Source organism: Lissotriton vulgaris, chromosome 2_1 (assembly GCF_964263255.1).
Source record: "Lissotriton vulgaris chromosome 2_1, aLisVul1.2, whole genome shotgun sequence".
In the NCBI taxonomy this organism is placed as follows: domain Eukaryota; kingdom Metazoa; phylum Chordata; class Amphibia; order Caudata; family Salamandridae; genus Lissotriton; species Lissotriton vulgaris.
Window position 1 is genome coordinate 1,931,933,778 of NC_141687.1, and position 16,748 is coordinate 1,931,950,525.

The window sequence follows — 16,748 nt, forward strand, 5'->3', positions numbered from 1 at the left end:
CTCAAACCAATATATTAAATTTGAGAAGTACTCATAAGCTTAAGGTTTCTTGCTTGCTTTACTGAGTAAAGTACTTATGGAATGTAATGATCTTAGACTCCCTCCTCTAATCTTTAGCATATAAAATGCGATTTTTTTGAGGATGAAGTCCTGCATCACTTTCCCCGTCAGTGGACTGCCAATAGATGGCATCACTAAAGAGGCGGGGCCTGAAGAAGACACTGGTTCGCCAGTGTTATATACAACAAAAATAACCTCTTTTACTGATCATGACCGCCTAATGGTTACATTGTATAGCCACTTTCAAGTCGTATAATGTGATTACTCCATATAGCTCCAAGATAGATCTCGTGTTTTGAAGCCTTCTGGAACTAATTCATCATATTCCCCAAAGCATTCCATTCCCTTCAAATCCATTGGACGTGGCTGGACTGTCTTCTAATTACTGCCCAAGTTATTTGCACTTACAGATCATTGCAATTTTCTTTGATGTGTTATTAATTGCCCTGGAATCTGTTCGTTGACAAATTGTATACTAATTCATAAGCAAACTAAGGTGTACTTTGGGTGACAAACGTTTACCATCTTCCTTTAAGTTTATACTACAACTCCCCGAATATTTGATGCATTTTCACCCAAAGTTTGCAACAACTTGAAAACTTAATATTCGTTTATATGGAATAATTGAACATTTCTGAGTCCAACTGCATAGTCATTTTGTTAAACCTCTTATTTGCTAATGTTTTCAAGAACAAGTAAATCTTCTTTAGGCACCGTTGCAAAGTAGGTGCATTTTAAAACATAATCCATGGAATGGAATGGAATTGGTAAAGAACAAGACCAACCACAAGGGATTGTCTGTCTTCTCGATCGCTGAAAGCAACTTTTATGTGGTTACAATTTTAGGACAGTAGTTGAGCCACCTTGAGTAGAAGTAGTTGACAAGGTCATACAATGTTTAATGTAATTGTTTTAACTTCTTAGTTGTTCCCCTCTACAGGAACAAAAGGCTGTGGGCAGGAGTTACTAAGGGATTTTGCCAGAACTATATGATGGTATGTGATTGAAAGAATCAAAATGTCACAAATAGCAGCAACCGATTAACTGTTGCAAAAAAATGATTTGTTTGCTGAAAGATAACCCTTGTACTGTGCCCCAACCTTTGTGCATTTTTCGATTCTTAATGCATGAAAAGGAGGGATGTCAGGGATAGGCCAGCATAAAACGTCTGTTTTGATGGAAATTGAGGTTTAATAAAATAGACTGATCTAGATTCGCCCACAATCCACATGTTTAAGCAATGCAGGCACAAGCACGGGGTCAAACTGGACAACTCCTGATGCTCCTACACATAACGTGGTTTATCCTAAACCACAATTTTTACATGTGTGACCTATTAAATGGAATCTGTTGAAATGAAATGAAACAAATTTCAGAGCGCACTAAACCCACAGGTGTCAAAGTGCTAGAACAAGACAATCGCAGTCAATCGGGGCAGCATGGCTGAAAATGCAGGATTCTAGAATGAGAAGAGCCAAGTTTTTAGATGTTTTTTAAATATTGTAATGCAGCCTACTTCAGAGATATAGGTGGGCAAGATGTTCCACAGTTTGGCAGCAGCAGGAGGAAAATGTTCTGGGGAAATGTCACTAGATGGTGTATGTCCAGTACAAATCTTACTGTAGATGGTGCAATCTCCTTTGCACCACAGCACCAGAATGTGCATGATGGCAAAAAGCCAAAATTAGAGTGAGCACTGCTAATGACATCATTGGCAGATGACTTACTAAATTTGGTGGCATGCTATTTTCTGTCCTTCGCGCAGCACAGTGCTGCAGTTTTTCACATAGTGCTCCCAAGTGTGAACAACAGTGAATCTTGGCCTGTGTTTCTAGTATTTGTAATATATTAGTTGGACCTTTTCACCCAGTGGATGCACTTAAAAGCTCTGTTTTGCAAATACATTTTCATGTCTTTTGAAAAGACTTTTCATATATATGAAATTATTTTCATATGAAGTGTTTATTTCCAGAATTATCAAATATTTAGTGACATTGTTAAGACAAATCTACTTACATGGAATGAAGGTGAGGATTCTTTGCAAATGCTCGTGGCTGTATACTTCTAAGTCCTGAGTTTTTGATGGTTCTGAAAAATAAACAATATATGTCAGTACTGATGATGTCCATGTTGTGACTTAGATTTAGTACAGATTAGGAAACTAAAAAAAAGCTTTATAGTCAGAAAGATAGTACTATTACATTTACTAGTAATTATAATTCAGAGGAACTCATGAGGAGCCTGGAGTTTAGAGGAGGACATAAGCTAATTACTGATTCCAGTCGACATTCAAATCCCAGAATGGGCACTAGTCGTGTGGATTTGTGATTGCCTGGTACTTAAAGATGCTATCTGAAACTGTACAGGAGGGCAGGAGCTAGTGTGGATTGATGATGTGCCATCCTAGAAATGGCCAAGAATTCCTGGCATCTAGAACTTTCTACCACCACTTAAAGAATCCTGCACAAGGGAGAGACTCTTGAGAAGACACTGAACCTGGGAGTAAAAACGCGAGAAGACTGCCCAGCTGGAAGGAGGAGCCACCAGATGCCACTGCAAGGATGGACTGAAGGACTTTAACTCTAACAGGTCCTCACTGACGAGGACTGGTTTCTCCAAAGCCAGTAGCGCGTTTCCCTCATGTCTTCTGAGGTACAGATGGGGGAATGCACTTGCTGATGGGACCCTGTACTGTTCTTCTGGGATGTCTGTGGACTGGCCCTTGACATCGTTGGAACACAGGTGCCGTTCAAATAGGCTGCAGCTTTATGGGACCTGGGGAGAGTGGAAGGGAGGGTGTTCGCTTTTTGCATGTGGAGGGGCCATGGATGACTCTCTCAAAGGAATGAGAGAGCAGAAGGAGCCCAAGCAGGGGACAGGTCTGACATGGGAGCAACAAAACCAGGCTCCCTGGAAAAGGTAGGTTTAGAGTTGAAGAAATGTGAGGCAAATGCTCCTGATGGCGAAGGACCAGAGACAGAATCAGCCCAATATCGAGCGAATCATCCACATAGTGGTAAAGAAAATTCAAAGCAAATCTTGATCCCCTGATGTGACTTGGCAGAGAACTAAACACAGAAAATTTTATATAAACTTAAGAAAAACCCAGGGAAAGGCTGGTGCATCTTCAAATAGTCAATTTGGGTGCGGTGGGGACATATGTGTTGCCCCATTCACCTTACAACCTTTACTCCAGGGATCCAACCCCTTTAAGTCTGATACAAGTCAGAGACCGTTTGGACCCTCCTGCCCCCGGGCCAGAGGAGACAGAAGAAATAAAGGGAGTTATTTTCTACCTCTTCGCTTGTGTCTCAAGGGAGGTGGGTGCATCCTTGAGTCATTCCAACTCATGTCCAACACAGGTGGGAAAAGAACAAAGAGAGCTCCAGTGCTAGCTTTCTGAATGTTGGATGGTAGCCAGAAGGACCCCTGAGGTCTTGAGACTCTCCATGGTCCCCAACTAAAAGGCAGCATCATAAGCCCCTGCTGGGATCCTAAATTTGCATATCTTGTGCAGTGGAGTCCCAGGAAGACCAGGAGTACCCCCATTTAGAAAATATTTTGCAGGCTGCACAGAATGCAGCAGCCCCGCAGGAAGGATTGACCCAATACTTTTGGTACGTTTCCTAGGGGGTTTGAAATCTGGGAATGATTCCCATTGTTTCCAAAACATTCCAATAGATTGTTCTTGGGAGAGTAGGGACTCCTGTTGATGGTTTGGCTCTAAAGCTGAAGTGACAGTAGAAAGTAGAAGTAAGATGTTAGGAGAATTGATGGGACAAATGCTTTTCAATATAGTGCCAACTGAGATTGACAATGCAAAGTTTAATTTTAGCATGAATAAAATGGAATATTGATACTGTCCCCATTGAGTTCAGAGGTGTTCCAATGGCGGATTATAGCATACTCTGTGCCTTCATTAATGTGGTGACACTCTGGCAAAGTAAGTAGGCCTGCCTTATTGATACAGGCACCCTCCATATATTGTGACATTGTATCTAGAATAGTTGAAGGGATTGTGAATATCAGTTCAGGGCTTGCTGGGAGGTAAACTATTCTGAGGGTGTCACCAAAGGTACGTCCATCTACCTAGTTGCATTACTTTGTAATAACAGTATAGCATTTAGTAAACTGTGTGTAATAAATGTATATGTTTCCTTTGTATGAGAAAAAGCACTGGCATGATTATAATTTAGTGTTAAAGTTGCATATCAGTGAATTAGGGTTACTAGTTCACACCACCTCCCTTGAGTAGGTGTTTTGAAAGTCCTGCTTCACTGACTTCAGAGTGTCAAGTGCTACAATAGGGAATGTGGTTCCAAGTAAAGAGACAGTTATAGGTTTATTACTTAGAAAGGACATTCTTTGCAACTAATAACCCTGTTTCTTACATGGTAGTACTTCAAATGGAATTTCAGTAAGTATTAGGGCTATGAATAAGCCCAGTTTTCAAGTTGTCCAATGAGTATGTGTTCAAGAGCCTCACTGGTGTGAAAAGTCTCTGTCATGTCCAGAGTGGAAACAACCATTACAACACAGTCATTACAGCGCACTACCTTTACAATGCAGTCATTACAACTCAACATCCTTTACATTGCATGCCATTAAAACGCAGCCATTACAACGCATGTCACAACAACGCATGCCATTACAGCGCATGCAACTACAACTCATGCCATTACAACGCATTATAAGGTAAGTAAAGGAAATAGTAATTTTTACCCCTGCACTATCCAACACTTACCCTACTGCACTCACTGGAGTGGGAATAGTAATGTGTACCCCTACACTAGCCAACACTTACCCTACTGTTGCAATCACTGGAGTGGGAATAGTAATTTTTACCCCTACACTATCCAACACTTACTACTGTTGCCCTAAAAGTATTATGCGTTGTAATGGTATGTGTTGTAATGGTGTGCATTGTAATGTAATGCGTTGTAAGTGTAGTTTCTAAAAATGCATTGTGATGGCATGCATTGTAAAATCTTGCATTGTAATGGATGTTGCAATGTAAAAAATGCGTTGTAAAGGTAAGCATTGTAAAAGTTTGTGTTGTAACGTGTCCTATTCTGTCCAGAGTGCTGTGACTGAAGTCGACTGGGGGATTAGTGATTAAGCACAACATGCCACCAATGTAGTTAAACTTACCAGTGAAAAAAAAAGAAAAAACAATCTTTAAACACCTGTATCTGTCATTGGACAATACAATCCCAGATGGTGGTGGCATCTGGACGAATGAGACTTGCCAGGCAAGTTAACAAAATTTGGAGAACTCTGTCACAATGTGTCAACCCTTGACATGACCAAAGAAAAACGTGTATATAATGCATATATCATTTACAAATCATTAGAAACTCCAAACAGATTATCAAATTGATTTAATGAATCAGGTTGTGAGGATAAATTGATTTAAATGTATTATTTCATTAGACTTTTGGCCTTGTCGCAATTTAGCATAGGGTTATTGTTTTAGTGGTGGATGGATGTCACTCATCTGAAGTTGAATACCAAAGACTGTTGGGCCTCATTTACGAGGCACCACTAAGCCACTTTGTTTTGGCTTAATACTGCCTCTTACATATTGCCCCTTTAATGCAGTTTTCTGCGTTATAGCGTCATGCAGCGGGTGTTGCTGGCGGCGTTCTCTGCAACATCCATGGCATTTTTACACTGCCCCAGATTTACAAGAAATGTTAATTCAGAGACAGCTCCAAAAACCTACGCCTCCCCAAGGGAGGCATAAGGGAGGCACAACAAGGAGAAATCTCTTTCTGCAGCACACATAGATGAAGGAAAAAGCCTCTTATGATTGTTTTCTGCACAAAAACAATCATCCCCTCAACGTAGGCAACCTGGCACCATGGTGCAAAGGTGCCTGCATTGGCGCATGCCAGCGTATTGTGCACCAGCGCTGGGGAAAAGGACAAGAATGCACCGTATCTCAGAGATACGTGGCATTCCTGCCCCGCCATTGTGCCATAGGGCAGCACAGCATGAAGGCCTGCTGATCGGCCTTCCAGCAAAAACACATAAATGAAGCCTGTTGTACTTAGGATGGTAGGCATTGTAATGGGACTTATATAATTGTTGGAAGTAATGCAGCTGTATTTCTTGCCAACTAGTGATATACAAATCTAATTGTTTTGAGACTCGTGAAATCTGTGCACTTATTTGCTGCAATGGTTAATTGGGATGGAAAGCATTTTCATAGATGTAAATTGTCCTATTTTGAAAACCAGCAGGATTTCCCGTTTTCTCAGCATGCTGTGCCAGCAGAAATTCACAATAGGAAAGAGAAAAACCTTTTACCTACCAAGGCTGCTGCTTTACGGCTAAAAACAAGGAAAAATCTATTTTGCTACCTAAGTGGATTAATATGTTACTATGCAGCACATATTGTTTTGCAGTTTTACCGTGAAACAAAGGTGATCTTTTCAAACTCTAGGTTCAGCAGTGAAAGGAAATTCATCTTTGTTTTGCAAAAATAATTGTATAAAATACATTCCCTTATCCGTCCTTTAGTATCTGGAATGTGACAATGTTTCTAAAGCAATCAATAAATGAGAAAATAACAGACTGTGAGCCTCATTTATGAGGTTTTACTGTAGGGCAGTGCCACAGGCCTTCCTGCTGCGCTGCCCTACGGTAAAAGAAAAGGGCAGTAATGTGCCATATCTATGAGATATGGCGCATTCCTCTCCTTTTCCCCTGCCCTGTCGCACAATGGGCCGCCATGCGCCAACGCAGGCACATTTACACCATGGTGCAAGGGTGACTGCGTTGATGGGATGATCACAAGAGGCTTTTTCATATTTTCATATGTGCTGCAGAATGCATCACACATAGAAAAAGGAGAAACAAGGAGAATAATGATATTACTCCTCATTGTGCCTCCCTTACGCCTCCCCTAGGGAGGCGTACTTTTTTGGCGCTGCCTCAGATTTGGATTTATCCTAAATCTGGGGCAGTGTCAAAATGCCATTGATGTTGCTGGGAAGGCCCCCAGCAACACCCATTGCATGCCCCTGTGTTAAAGGGGACAATATTTAATGACCCTGGGTGTAGTTCGCGTAGTAGCGCTACGCGTAACTACACGAATCGCACTTCACACTACGCGAGCTACGCGTAGGTATGCGAACTGCATAGTGCACTGTGAAAAATACTGTTCGCACTGATTGCACAGTGCCGGATGCTTGTCCGCACTGTGCAATCAGTGCAAACTGCATCTTGCACCGTGCAATCGGTCATTTTCTGCAGCTCGAGTAGATTTCTACTCGAGCTGCAGCTTTCTCAACACGGGAGGCAGCATTAATCCAAAAAAAGTGGCTTAATACTGCCTCATAAATATGGAGCAGGATCCTGCGCGCCAGTACATCAAGAAAAGTGACGTCCTGATGGTGCAAGGGGTCTCTTAAAAGAGGCCCCTTATTTTAAAACCTTTTGAGTCCCTTTACTGTGATTTAAAGCCACTTTATGGTACAAATGAAAGCTCTTATCCCCTTCAAAATGGTTGCTGACACACTTTCACATTTTCTAATTCTATGGATGCATTTTGATACACTCTGGGAAACAGACTTGTGTAGGGCATGTCTATCACTTAATTATGAGGAAAGAGACACGATTTATAAAAAGACTTTTAGCAACTTAACTCTTCGTTTTGTTTTGATAGTTTACAGTTGTGTGTTTATGTGAGATTGTAGGGCAGAAAGCAGGGCCCCTGAAAAATAAACGTCTCCTTCTTGCTCCTCCTTATAACACACTTCAGGTGCTTGCATGTTTTTATGAAGTAACTAAAGCACAAGGCATGAAGGGGTCAAGTTCATTGAACCATACTTAACCACAGCAGATATCAGGGAGATTGGAAAGGGGCGACCACTCGGTCCCCCTGAACGTATGGTTGGGTGCCCCGATCCCCCCGGGAAACCATTTTGGGCGGGAGGCGTGTCTCGGCTGGTATGCCCGAAGTGGCATAGCCGGGGCGCGCCTTTTCCCGCCCAAGAGGGGTTGTCCTAGACACCTACACCATTGGACACGCCCCGTAGGCGGTTGGAGGAGGGTCCACGCCCTCCTGAGGAAGAATAAAAGGAGCAACAATCCAAGGAAGCATGTTCCTGTGCTTGGAAGCTGCACCTCCTCGTTGCACGTGAGCCCGAGACGGAACAAGGAGCCAATTTTGAGAACTTGTAATTTTTGTGTTTCTCCTTTCAGTGATTCCGAAGCTTTGGATCCAGGACCTCGAGTCGAATGTCCGTGAACGATGCCTGGCAAGAAGGTCGGAAAGAAGGTTGGGACCGAACAAATGCTTCGCATGCTGGTGAAGGACATGGCGAACATGAAGAAGCAGATGGCGGCAATGAATGGTACGGGTAGGCCGAAGAAAGTCATCGGACCAGCATTGCCGGGAGTAGTCCCTGCCGGGAGAGGTAAAATGGCCAGGAATAGGGCGGCAGGAGGGGAGGCCCCGGTTCCCGAGTCACCTCCGGCGAGCCCGGTCAGTCCGGTCGAGGCCCCAGTTCCGATCCCGAACGCGGGACAGCCGATCCCTGTGGTAGTTACACCTGTTAACGAGGGGGATATGCCTCCCGAGCTGGCCGCCCAGTTGGCGGCGTAGTTAGGCAGGAACAACGAGGGTGCTGTGGCACCGGGAGACACGGCCGAGGAGGCCAGGTTAATAATGAAGCAGTTGCGGCAATCAAGAGATGCTGCGAAGGCACCTTGTCCTCTTATTTCCCCGCAGGTTCCCTCGGAACAACCGGCGTCGAGCGTTGGAACAGCAGCGACAACAGACCCAGCTACTGGTTCGGGTAAGCAGCCGTTGCCAATGGCGGGGGAGGGATCGTTACCCTCAAGGAGGGAAAAGGTGGTCCAACATATCCCGATGGATGTGAAAGAAAGGATTTGGGCGGATAAATATGTGAACATGTTTTCACTGTTGACCGATCACTATGAGATAGAGCACGTTAAAAATCAGAAGGAGTTGTTGCATCCGAGTGTATGGCGTGCCAAAATGGCGGGTTTCAGAGTAGATGAAATGATCGCTAATTGGGCCAGGGCGTTTGGAATGTTCACTGCAATCATGGGGGAACGTAGGCCTGAAGTATTGTCGGAATTAGCTTGTTACCAGACACGTATTATGGAATTTTATGAAACGTATGAAGGCAATCAATGGATGGGTTATGATAACAAATTTCGTAAGGCCAAGGAGCACGACTCATCCCTGACGTGGGATTGTTTCGACTCCATTTCCTGGCAGAAACAGGTTATGCCAAACACGATGAAGTCGTCTTCTTTTGGCGGGAATGGGGCGGAGCCTTCCCGCCATTATTTGGCGGCGCCCTTTCGGGCGGGCGCCAACAGTGATCAGCACACAAAGAATAATGGGAACTCGGGTAGAAAAGGGGTCTGTTGGAGCTTTAACAGAGGCAAGTGCACTAGGCCACAAGGGACATGCAAGTTCAGGCATGAGTGTGCAGGGTGCGGACAGTCTTCACACCCCGAGAGTTCGTGCAGAGCCAAGAATGGTGATACAGGAGGTAGAGGAGGGGCCAAACAGGTCTAATATCGACTGAGGGGCACCGTTACCTACTCCCGTTGACATCATGGCAATGATCCCTTGGCTGAACGAATACCCTGATCATGTCTCCGTCGGGGTGTTGCGAGGCGGTTTCTCATATGGTTTCCACATCCCGGCGGGGGATTTTCGGGGGGCAGCACAGTGTAAAAACCAACTAGCGGTTCAACAAAATACGGCGGTGGTACAGGCAAAGATTGCAAAGGAGGTGGCCCGAGGTCGGGTTGCGGGACCATATGGGAACCCGCCAGTTGTTAACTTTGTTTGTTCACCGTTGGGAGTAGTCCCCAAGAAGGACCCAGGTGAGTTTAGGTTAATCCATAATTTGTCCGCTCCGAGGGGTCTTTCGGTGAACGATGCGATTGACCCGGGAGTTTGTTCGGTGCGGTATGCATCCTTTGATGAGGCTGTCGCCATTTTGAATCGCCTGGGGCCCGGAGCGCTGATGGCTAAATCAGATATCGAGTCAGCGTTCCGGTTGCTCCCGGTACACCCACAGGATCAGCGTCTATTAGGTTTTGTGTTTCAAGGACGCTACTACATGGCTAAATGTATGCCGATGGGTTGCTCCATCTCTTATGCGTATTTTGAGAAGTTCAGTACTTTTTTGCAATGGGCTTTCACCAGAGCCACGGGTTTTACGCAGGTTATGCATTACCTTGATGATTTTCTGTTTCTGGGGGCGGCCGGGGACACGGAATGTGCACAGGCTTTGAGGGAATTCTGTAATCTCATGAAACGATTTGGCGTGCCACTGGCACCAGGCAAGACAGTGGGGCCATCTACTTCACTCGAGTTTCTGGGAATTGAGCTCAATTCTGTAGAGGGGTGCTTCCGTTTGCCCAAGGAGAAGGTAATGAAATTTAAGGCCTCGCTTGAAATGTGCCTCGGCGAGAGAAAAGTAACTCTCCATCAGTTGCAACAAGCTGTGGGTCAGCTTAACTTTGCCCTTAGAGTGATACCGATGGCTCACCCCTTTTCCCGCTCTATCGCACAAGCCATGGTTGGCCTCAAGGAAGGGCACCACCGCACAAGACTGTCAGCAGAGGTTCGCCAGGATATACGCATATGGCTGGCATTTCTGGCGGATTTCAACAGTCGCGTCGTGTGGAACAAACCGCCAGCTTCCTCCGAGGAGCTGGGGTTGTGGACCGACTCGGCAGGGAGTGTGGGTTTTGGCGCCATATTTGGTAATCAATGGTCGGCACGAACATGGCCGGCGTGGTGGCACGATGGTGGGCTCACAGGTAACATTGGGTTTCTTGAGCTGTTCCCCATTCTGGTGGCCTTGAAAACATGGCCGGAGGGGTTTCGTGATCGCTCTGTGGTGTTCTGGTCTGATAATATGACCGTTGTTGAATGTATCAATAATCAGGCAGCACGCTGCAAATGGATTTTGAGATTGCAGAAAGAAATTGTCCTGCTATGTATGAGACTAAACGTCCACTTTAGGGCAAGACACGTGCCGGGGGTACTGAACCAGGCAGCTGATGCACTCTCTTGTTCCCATATGCAGGCCTTCCGGGGTTTTCTGCCCTCAGCGGACTTGGTGGCGGCACCATTTCCCGAAGCTCTCTGGTCTCTCGGTGCCCCGGATTACAAAACCTCGTGGGATAGAGTCTAGCACCCAGGACAAGGAAGGCATTTGAAGGAGCGTTCCGTTCCTATTGGTCATTTTTGGGTTCAGCTAGGGGGGAGCATTGGGGCAGGAGGAGTATGTCCTGAAATTTCTGGTATCATTACATCAGGCAGGCAGATCAGTGGCTACAGCCAATAGGCACCGGGCCGCCATTTCCTTCATGGCGCGGGCTCATGGCATCCAGGACCCCACATCGTCCTTTCTCGTAAGGAAGGCACTGCGTGGGTGGCAACGCCTTGAGGGATGTAGAGTGGATGAGAGGCACCCGATAGGTCTAGCAAGGTTGTCCCTGTTAATGTCCGTACTCCCTGCGACGTGTTCATCTCAATCAGAGACGGTGCTGTTCCGGGCCGCTTTTGCATTAGCATTCCATGGGGCTATGCGGGTAAGCGAACTGGTAGCGAGGAATAAGCAGGATACGGGGGGAGGTCTGTGTCGAGAACACATTCAAATTAAGGGGGAGGCGATGGTAGTCTCAATAGCCAGGTCCAAGACCGATCAGGGAGCGATCAGGGACAGTGTGGTAGTCCAGCGGATTCCGGGGTCTCCCATGTGCCCGGTAAAATGCGTGGAGGAGTATTTAGCGCAGAGGGCGGCATCATGGGGGGGAAGCTTGCTGAGGCACACCGACGCCACCCCACTGACTAGGTTTCAGTTTCAGCGGGTGTTAACAATGGCAATCGCGGCAGCGGGCTTGAACCCGAGCGATTTTGGGGCCCATTCCTTCCGGATAGGGGCTGCTACAGAGGCTACAGCCAGGGGTCTGAGTGTTGAAAAGGTGAAACAGTTGGGGCGTTGGTCCTCGAATTGTTATAAAAGGTATGTGCGGTTGCACATGTTGTGAAGCTAATGTCATGCACTCACGCTTCTTGTTTTCTGTTTGGTTTACAGTTTCGCGAGCAGGCTTTGCGGGGCGGACTGTGCAGTTGACCCGACACCTGGGGACCAGCGGTCAAAGATCACCGGCTGAGGGAAGAGTGGTGTGGGTCGTTGGCCACTCATACGTGAGGCGCGCCGCAGACGTATTCAAAGCAGGTGACATGATTCACATGGCTGGGGAATACGGGTACAGGGTGACCTTCCACGGAAGGGGCGGGCTCTGTATTGATCAGTTTCAAAGTTTTATGGAGGGACTGTTAGGGCGGACGAGGTCACCGCCATCTGTAATCATAGTGCATCTTGGGGGCAATGATTTGGTGACCATTGGTCGACGAGTACTTCTCGAGTTAATTTTATCCGCAGTAAGTTGGTTGGCGAGAAGGGTTCCGGGGTGCACGATTGCATGGTCACACATGATTCCTCGGAAGGTGTGGCGGGGGGCCCTCTCTGTGTCAGCTTTGAATCAGTCGGTAAAGAAGGTTAATAACAAACTGGGTAGGTTGTTTCGTAAAGGAAAATTGCATTGTATTCCACATGGATGTATCCGGGGGGACCATATGTATCTGGAGGATGGGGTCCATTTGTCCCGGGAGGGGAATGTCTTACTCATAGGAGACTTCATAGCTTGGTTAAAGAGTTTGTGTAGCCATGACCTTTAGTAGGAGTTTTGTGGGGGGTCCGGATAGCCGGTCAACTATCCGGCCTGTGGCGGTAAGGTCATGATCGGTGAGCAGTAATTGGAAGATCCCTAGAGGTGGGGCGCCACCCATTATGGATGGGAGCGCCCGGGGGGAGGCGGCCATTGGCCCCTCACACGGGGAGGCGGTACCCTCTAAGGATGGGGCCGCGGAAAGGGAAGGCGGTCATAAGTCCCTCCCTGGGGAGGAGGGGCTACGGGCCCCTCCTGGGAATTTCCCGGGGCCAGGACATCCGCGACGGCGGATGTGGTAAGCAGTGTGGGGTGGGAGGGGGGTCTACGCTACCTTCTAGACACCTCACACAAGTCCTCGGACGACCACCAAGATGGCGTCGAGTAAATATGGGGCCCCCGCTAAGACAAGGGAAATTGGAAGTTGGCACAGAGGTACAGTCCTCTGTGCGCCCGCCCCTCACAAGTAAGGGGGGGAGTTCTGGTATTAGGGATCTGACACCGGTTACGACCTTGCCGTTGGCCCGTAACTTTAGGATGTACAATTTGAATTTTGAGAAATGCATTTACAGGATGTTTTAGAATCGGCTAGGAGAACCTTTGTATTAGAGATATGTTAAGGTTAGCCAATAAACATCGTAATGTGTAAATGAAATTGTACATGATATGAAACTGTTATTTTAATGTTTTAATTTTGTTTCATATTTTTAATAAATACGGCCGGGAGGGTAACTCCCTCCCGCCTTCCAAAAGTTCAAGAACCGTTTCCGTCTTCCCATTCTTGGGGATTGTGTTGGGAGGGGGTGACGGGTATCCCGGCCATATTACTAAGATTCTTTGCCGTGTTTGCATCACAAATGTGATGCAATTCGGCACAAAATATATTTTTTCAATTTGCTTTCTGTTTAGCGCCAGAAATAATGAGAGAGTACACGGAGCAGCACAAAGCACTGCTTTGCGTTACTTAGAGCCAAGGGGCATACATTGGGTGGTGCATGGGCGTTCCCATGCAATCACCTAAGGTTTCTGATGTTAAACCCAATTTACTGAACAAAAAAGACAGGGTTTAGTGTCAGAAAACAGCGCCCTTTTAAAGTAGGTGCAAGGAAGAAGACATGCTTTCATTTTTCCTGCCTTTTACGACATTGTATGTGTGCTGCACTTTACAGCACACATTTAAAGTCATAAAAAATGGAGACAGCCAATGCATGGTATTTTATACTGGAATTGTACATTTACAATACAAAACGTATGCTAGACGCTAGGTAGAGGGGAGGAGAGGGCCATATTTAAATACAATTGATGTTCTCCTGCTCTCTCCTTCTCATGCAGTGCAGCATTCAAGGCTGCTGCACTTGCTTGTGTGAGAACTTAGTAAATCGGGCTCATCTTGTCACTTCTTACAAATCTCTTTGTTCTAAAGTTTTTGAAGTAGGATCGACTAGGGAGAAAGTATTTGAAACCTTCATAAGATCTTTTTCACTATATTGTTGGTCAAATTAGAAACTGATTGATGCCTTTGGGTGCACCCCATTCAATTCCTAATAAGATGTTCTTGCCGCTCAACATTTTCATCATATTATCAGCTGTCTCTGCAGCATCTGAAAAGTTTCTCAAAGGATCCAGGTTACTTCAAGAAAGTTCTGATGAACTAACTCAGAAAAAAAACCCATAGGGGTATATTATCAAGACAGGCGCTACAATTATCGCCGTTTTAGCCGCAGAAAACTGCAGCTAAAACGGTGTTCATGGGCTTCATAATATGCTCAATGGAATTCCAATTGAAGCCCAATTGGAATTCAATTGGAGCTTCAATTGGAATTCTTTAGAGCATGTTATAAAGCCCGTTATCATCATTTTAGCTGCAGTCTTCTGCCGCTAAAACTGCAATAATTTTCTAGCCTGTCTTGGTAATATGCCCCATACTTCTCTTATCCAGCGTTAGTGAACTCTCTTTGATTAAATTGCATTTTTATTAAACCAAGCCAGAACATTTACCACCTGCTGAGATATTATACCTAGGAACACATGTATGCACCTTTCTGGACAGGATGCCCATTCTTCTCACCTCTGCTAGTATGTAGGACTAAAGACTTGTGGCTACTTACCTTATAGGTGTCATATTCCACCTGTATTTGCAGTAGTGAAACCTAAAGACACTATTCTATTGCTCTTCTCTCAAATATTTTATTGTGCAATGATCATGTTCTCATGATTTACTATGAGAAGAAACATATAACAGTGCTGAGTATCTAGGTGGAATCTTCTTTTGTTCTGGTCTAGGAGGAAATGAGTAGCAGATTTTGAATCATAAAAGACTTAGAACTATACTTGACAAGCCTTTCAGTCGCCAGTTAGAGACCCAGCATGAGTGACTCCCAGCGGTATCAGGCTAGGAGCTACTACCATGTCCCATCCCTCTTGACTTTTCAAAGAAGAATGATCAGCACAGATTTGCATTAAATATTTTCTGCAAACTATTCTGGACTCCGATTATCCTGTGAGTAAAAAATGAAGACATTTGAATTGATCAAAAATGATACTTAACCACTATTCAGGACTTCATATTGCCTCATTTTGCAGTTAAAGCATTACTGGACAGATAGTAGGTACAGAATCACTCATTACGCTATGTGAGAAATTGTAGTCTAGGCTCATATGCATTATTGTATGGCTCATTAAATTAGCCACGGCTCCATTCACTGTCTATGTTTTTATTGCCTTTCGGATTGCAACACTAGTATTGGAAGGGTGAACAGTAGTCATATTTAGACAAGAAATGTATTGGACACATCTTGTATGATGATGGATATCCACAAGAATTGTGAGTATATTGTGATTTGCAAGCAACTATGCACTGCTTAGTGTGACTCAAGTGACCACACACAATATCTCTACTAAGCACTCCATCTTCAGCCTGGCATATCACAGATATCCTAGGTGTGCATGAGACAAAAGTCAAAACATATTTCACTATCACCGGTAAAGGATTAATTTCTAAATTACTCCACTCTAGTTATATTTCGAGATTGTAATAGATATTGCCCACCTTGGTAGACATGTTGTGCTACATTGCTTGAATATTTGGGGAGTGGTGTTTTATTGCTTGGTGGGTGGCCTTCCACCCCTCAAGGTCATTGGATACCCCGGTCTTATCTTCCCTGGTGCACCACCATATTTGGAGATCCTTTCTCCCTGTCTGCAGACTTTATGATCGAAGTAGATCCACAAGCCCAGAAAATACACTTTCATCACACTTGAATGCCAAGTGGGCTTCCATGTAATTTTGGCCCACTTGCAATGGCGGCTCCTCAGCAATGCAGGAGGATTTTCACCCCCATTGCCTGGCGCAGAGACAGCAAACGAAAAATGCTAGAGCGTTGTTTTATTCTTTGTTTGCTGGCTCTGAACCTTCTTGTGCAGCGAGGGGCCGGACATGGGGAGGACGAGTGCTTATGCACTCCCTAAGTATGCATATGTGTTTGGCCAGCCATCTCAGGCCGACCATAACACACATGCGCACTAAATGCAGCCAAGCTGGAGAAATCCCAGAGACTCCATGACCTGAGCGAAGCATCTTCCCTGTCCCCTCAGGCCAATCCTTGCAATGCTCTGCAGCATGGGAATTGGATGCGATTCTGTTCCAGGGGCAGCAGGAGTAACGCAATGCGAGAAGCGGCTGTAGGTACGTTTTTCTAAATATATTATTCAATCAATCAATCAATCATTTGTAGAGTGCACTACTCACTTGCGAGGGTCTCAAGGTGCTAAGGGGGGGGAGATGCTACTGCTCGAACAGCCAGGTTTTGAGAAGTCTCCTGATTTATCCTGAGGACCTTTGTTTTGTCTGAGTTTGGTTTCAGGCAACTGTTCTTCACCCATTCGGTGACGTCCCTCATTCCTCTTGGAAGTTATTTTTAGCAGTGGCTGTGTCTTTGGTGAGGGAG

At 45.5% G+C, this 16,748-nt stretch overlaps 1 protein-coding gene across 5 annotated transcripts in view; it reads right to left on the reverse strand.

Moving 5' to 3' along the window:
- NTRK3 (neurotrophic receptor tyrosine kinase 3) overlaps positions 1-16,748 on the reverse strand; it is a 1,577,634-nt gene that overhangs the window by 1,101,529 nt on the left and 459,357 nt on the right. For all 5 annotated transcript variants that reach the window (XM_086958117.1, XM_086958116.1, XM_086958115.1 and 2 more), the window contains exon 3: positions 2,077-2,148. In XM_086958117.1, coding sequence (XP_086814243.1) covers positions 2,077-2,148 — 72 coding nt within the window. The remainder of the gene's footprint in view (positions 1-2,076; positions 2,149-16,748) is intronic.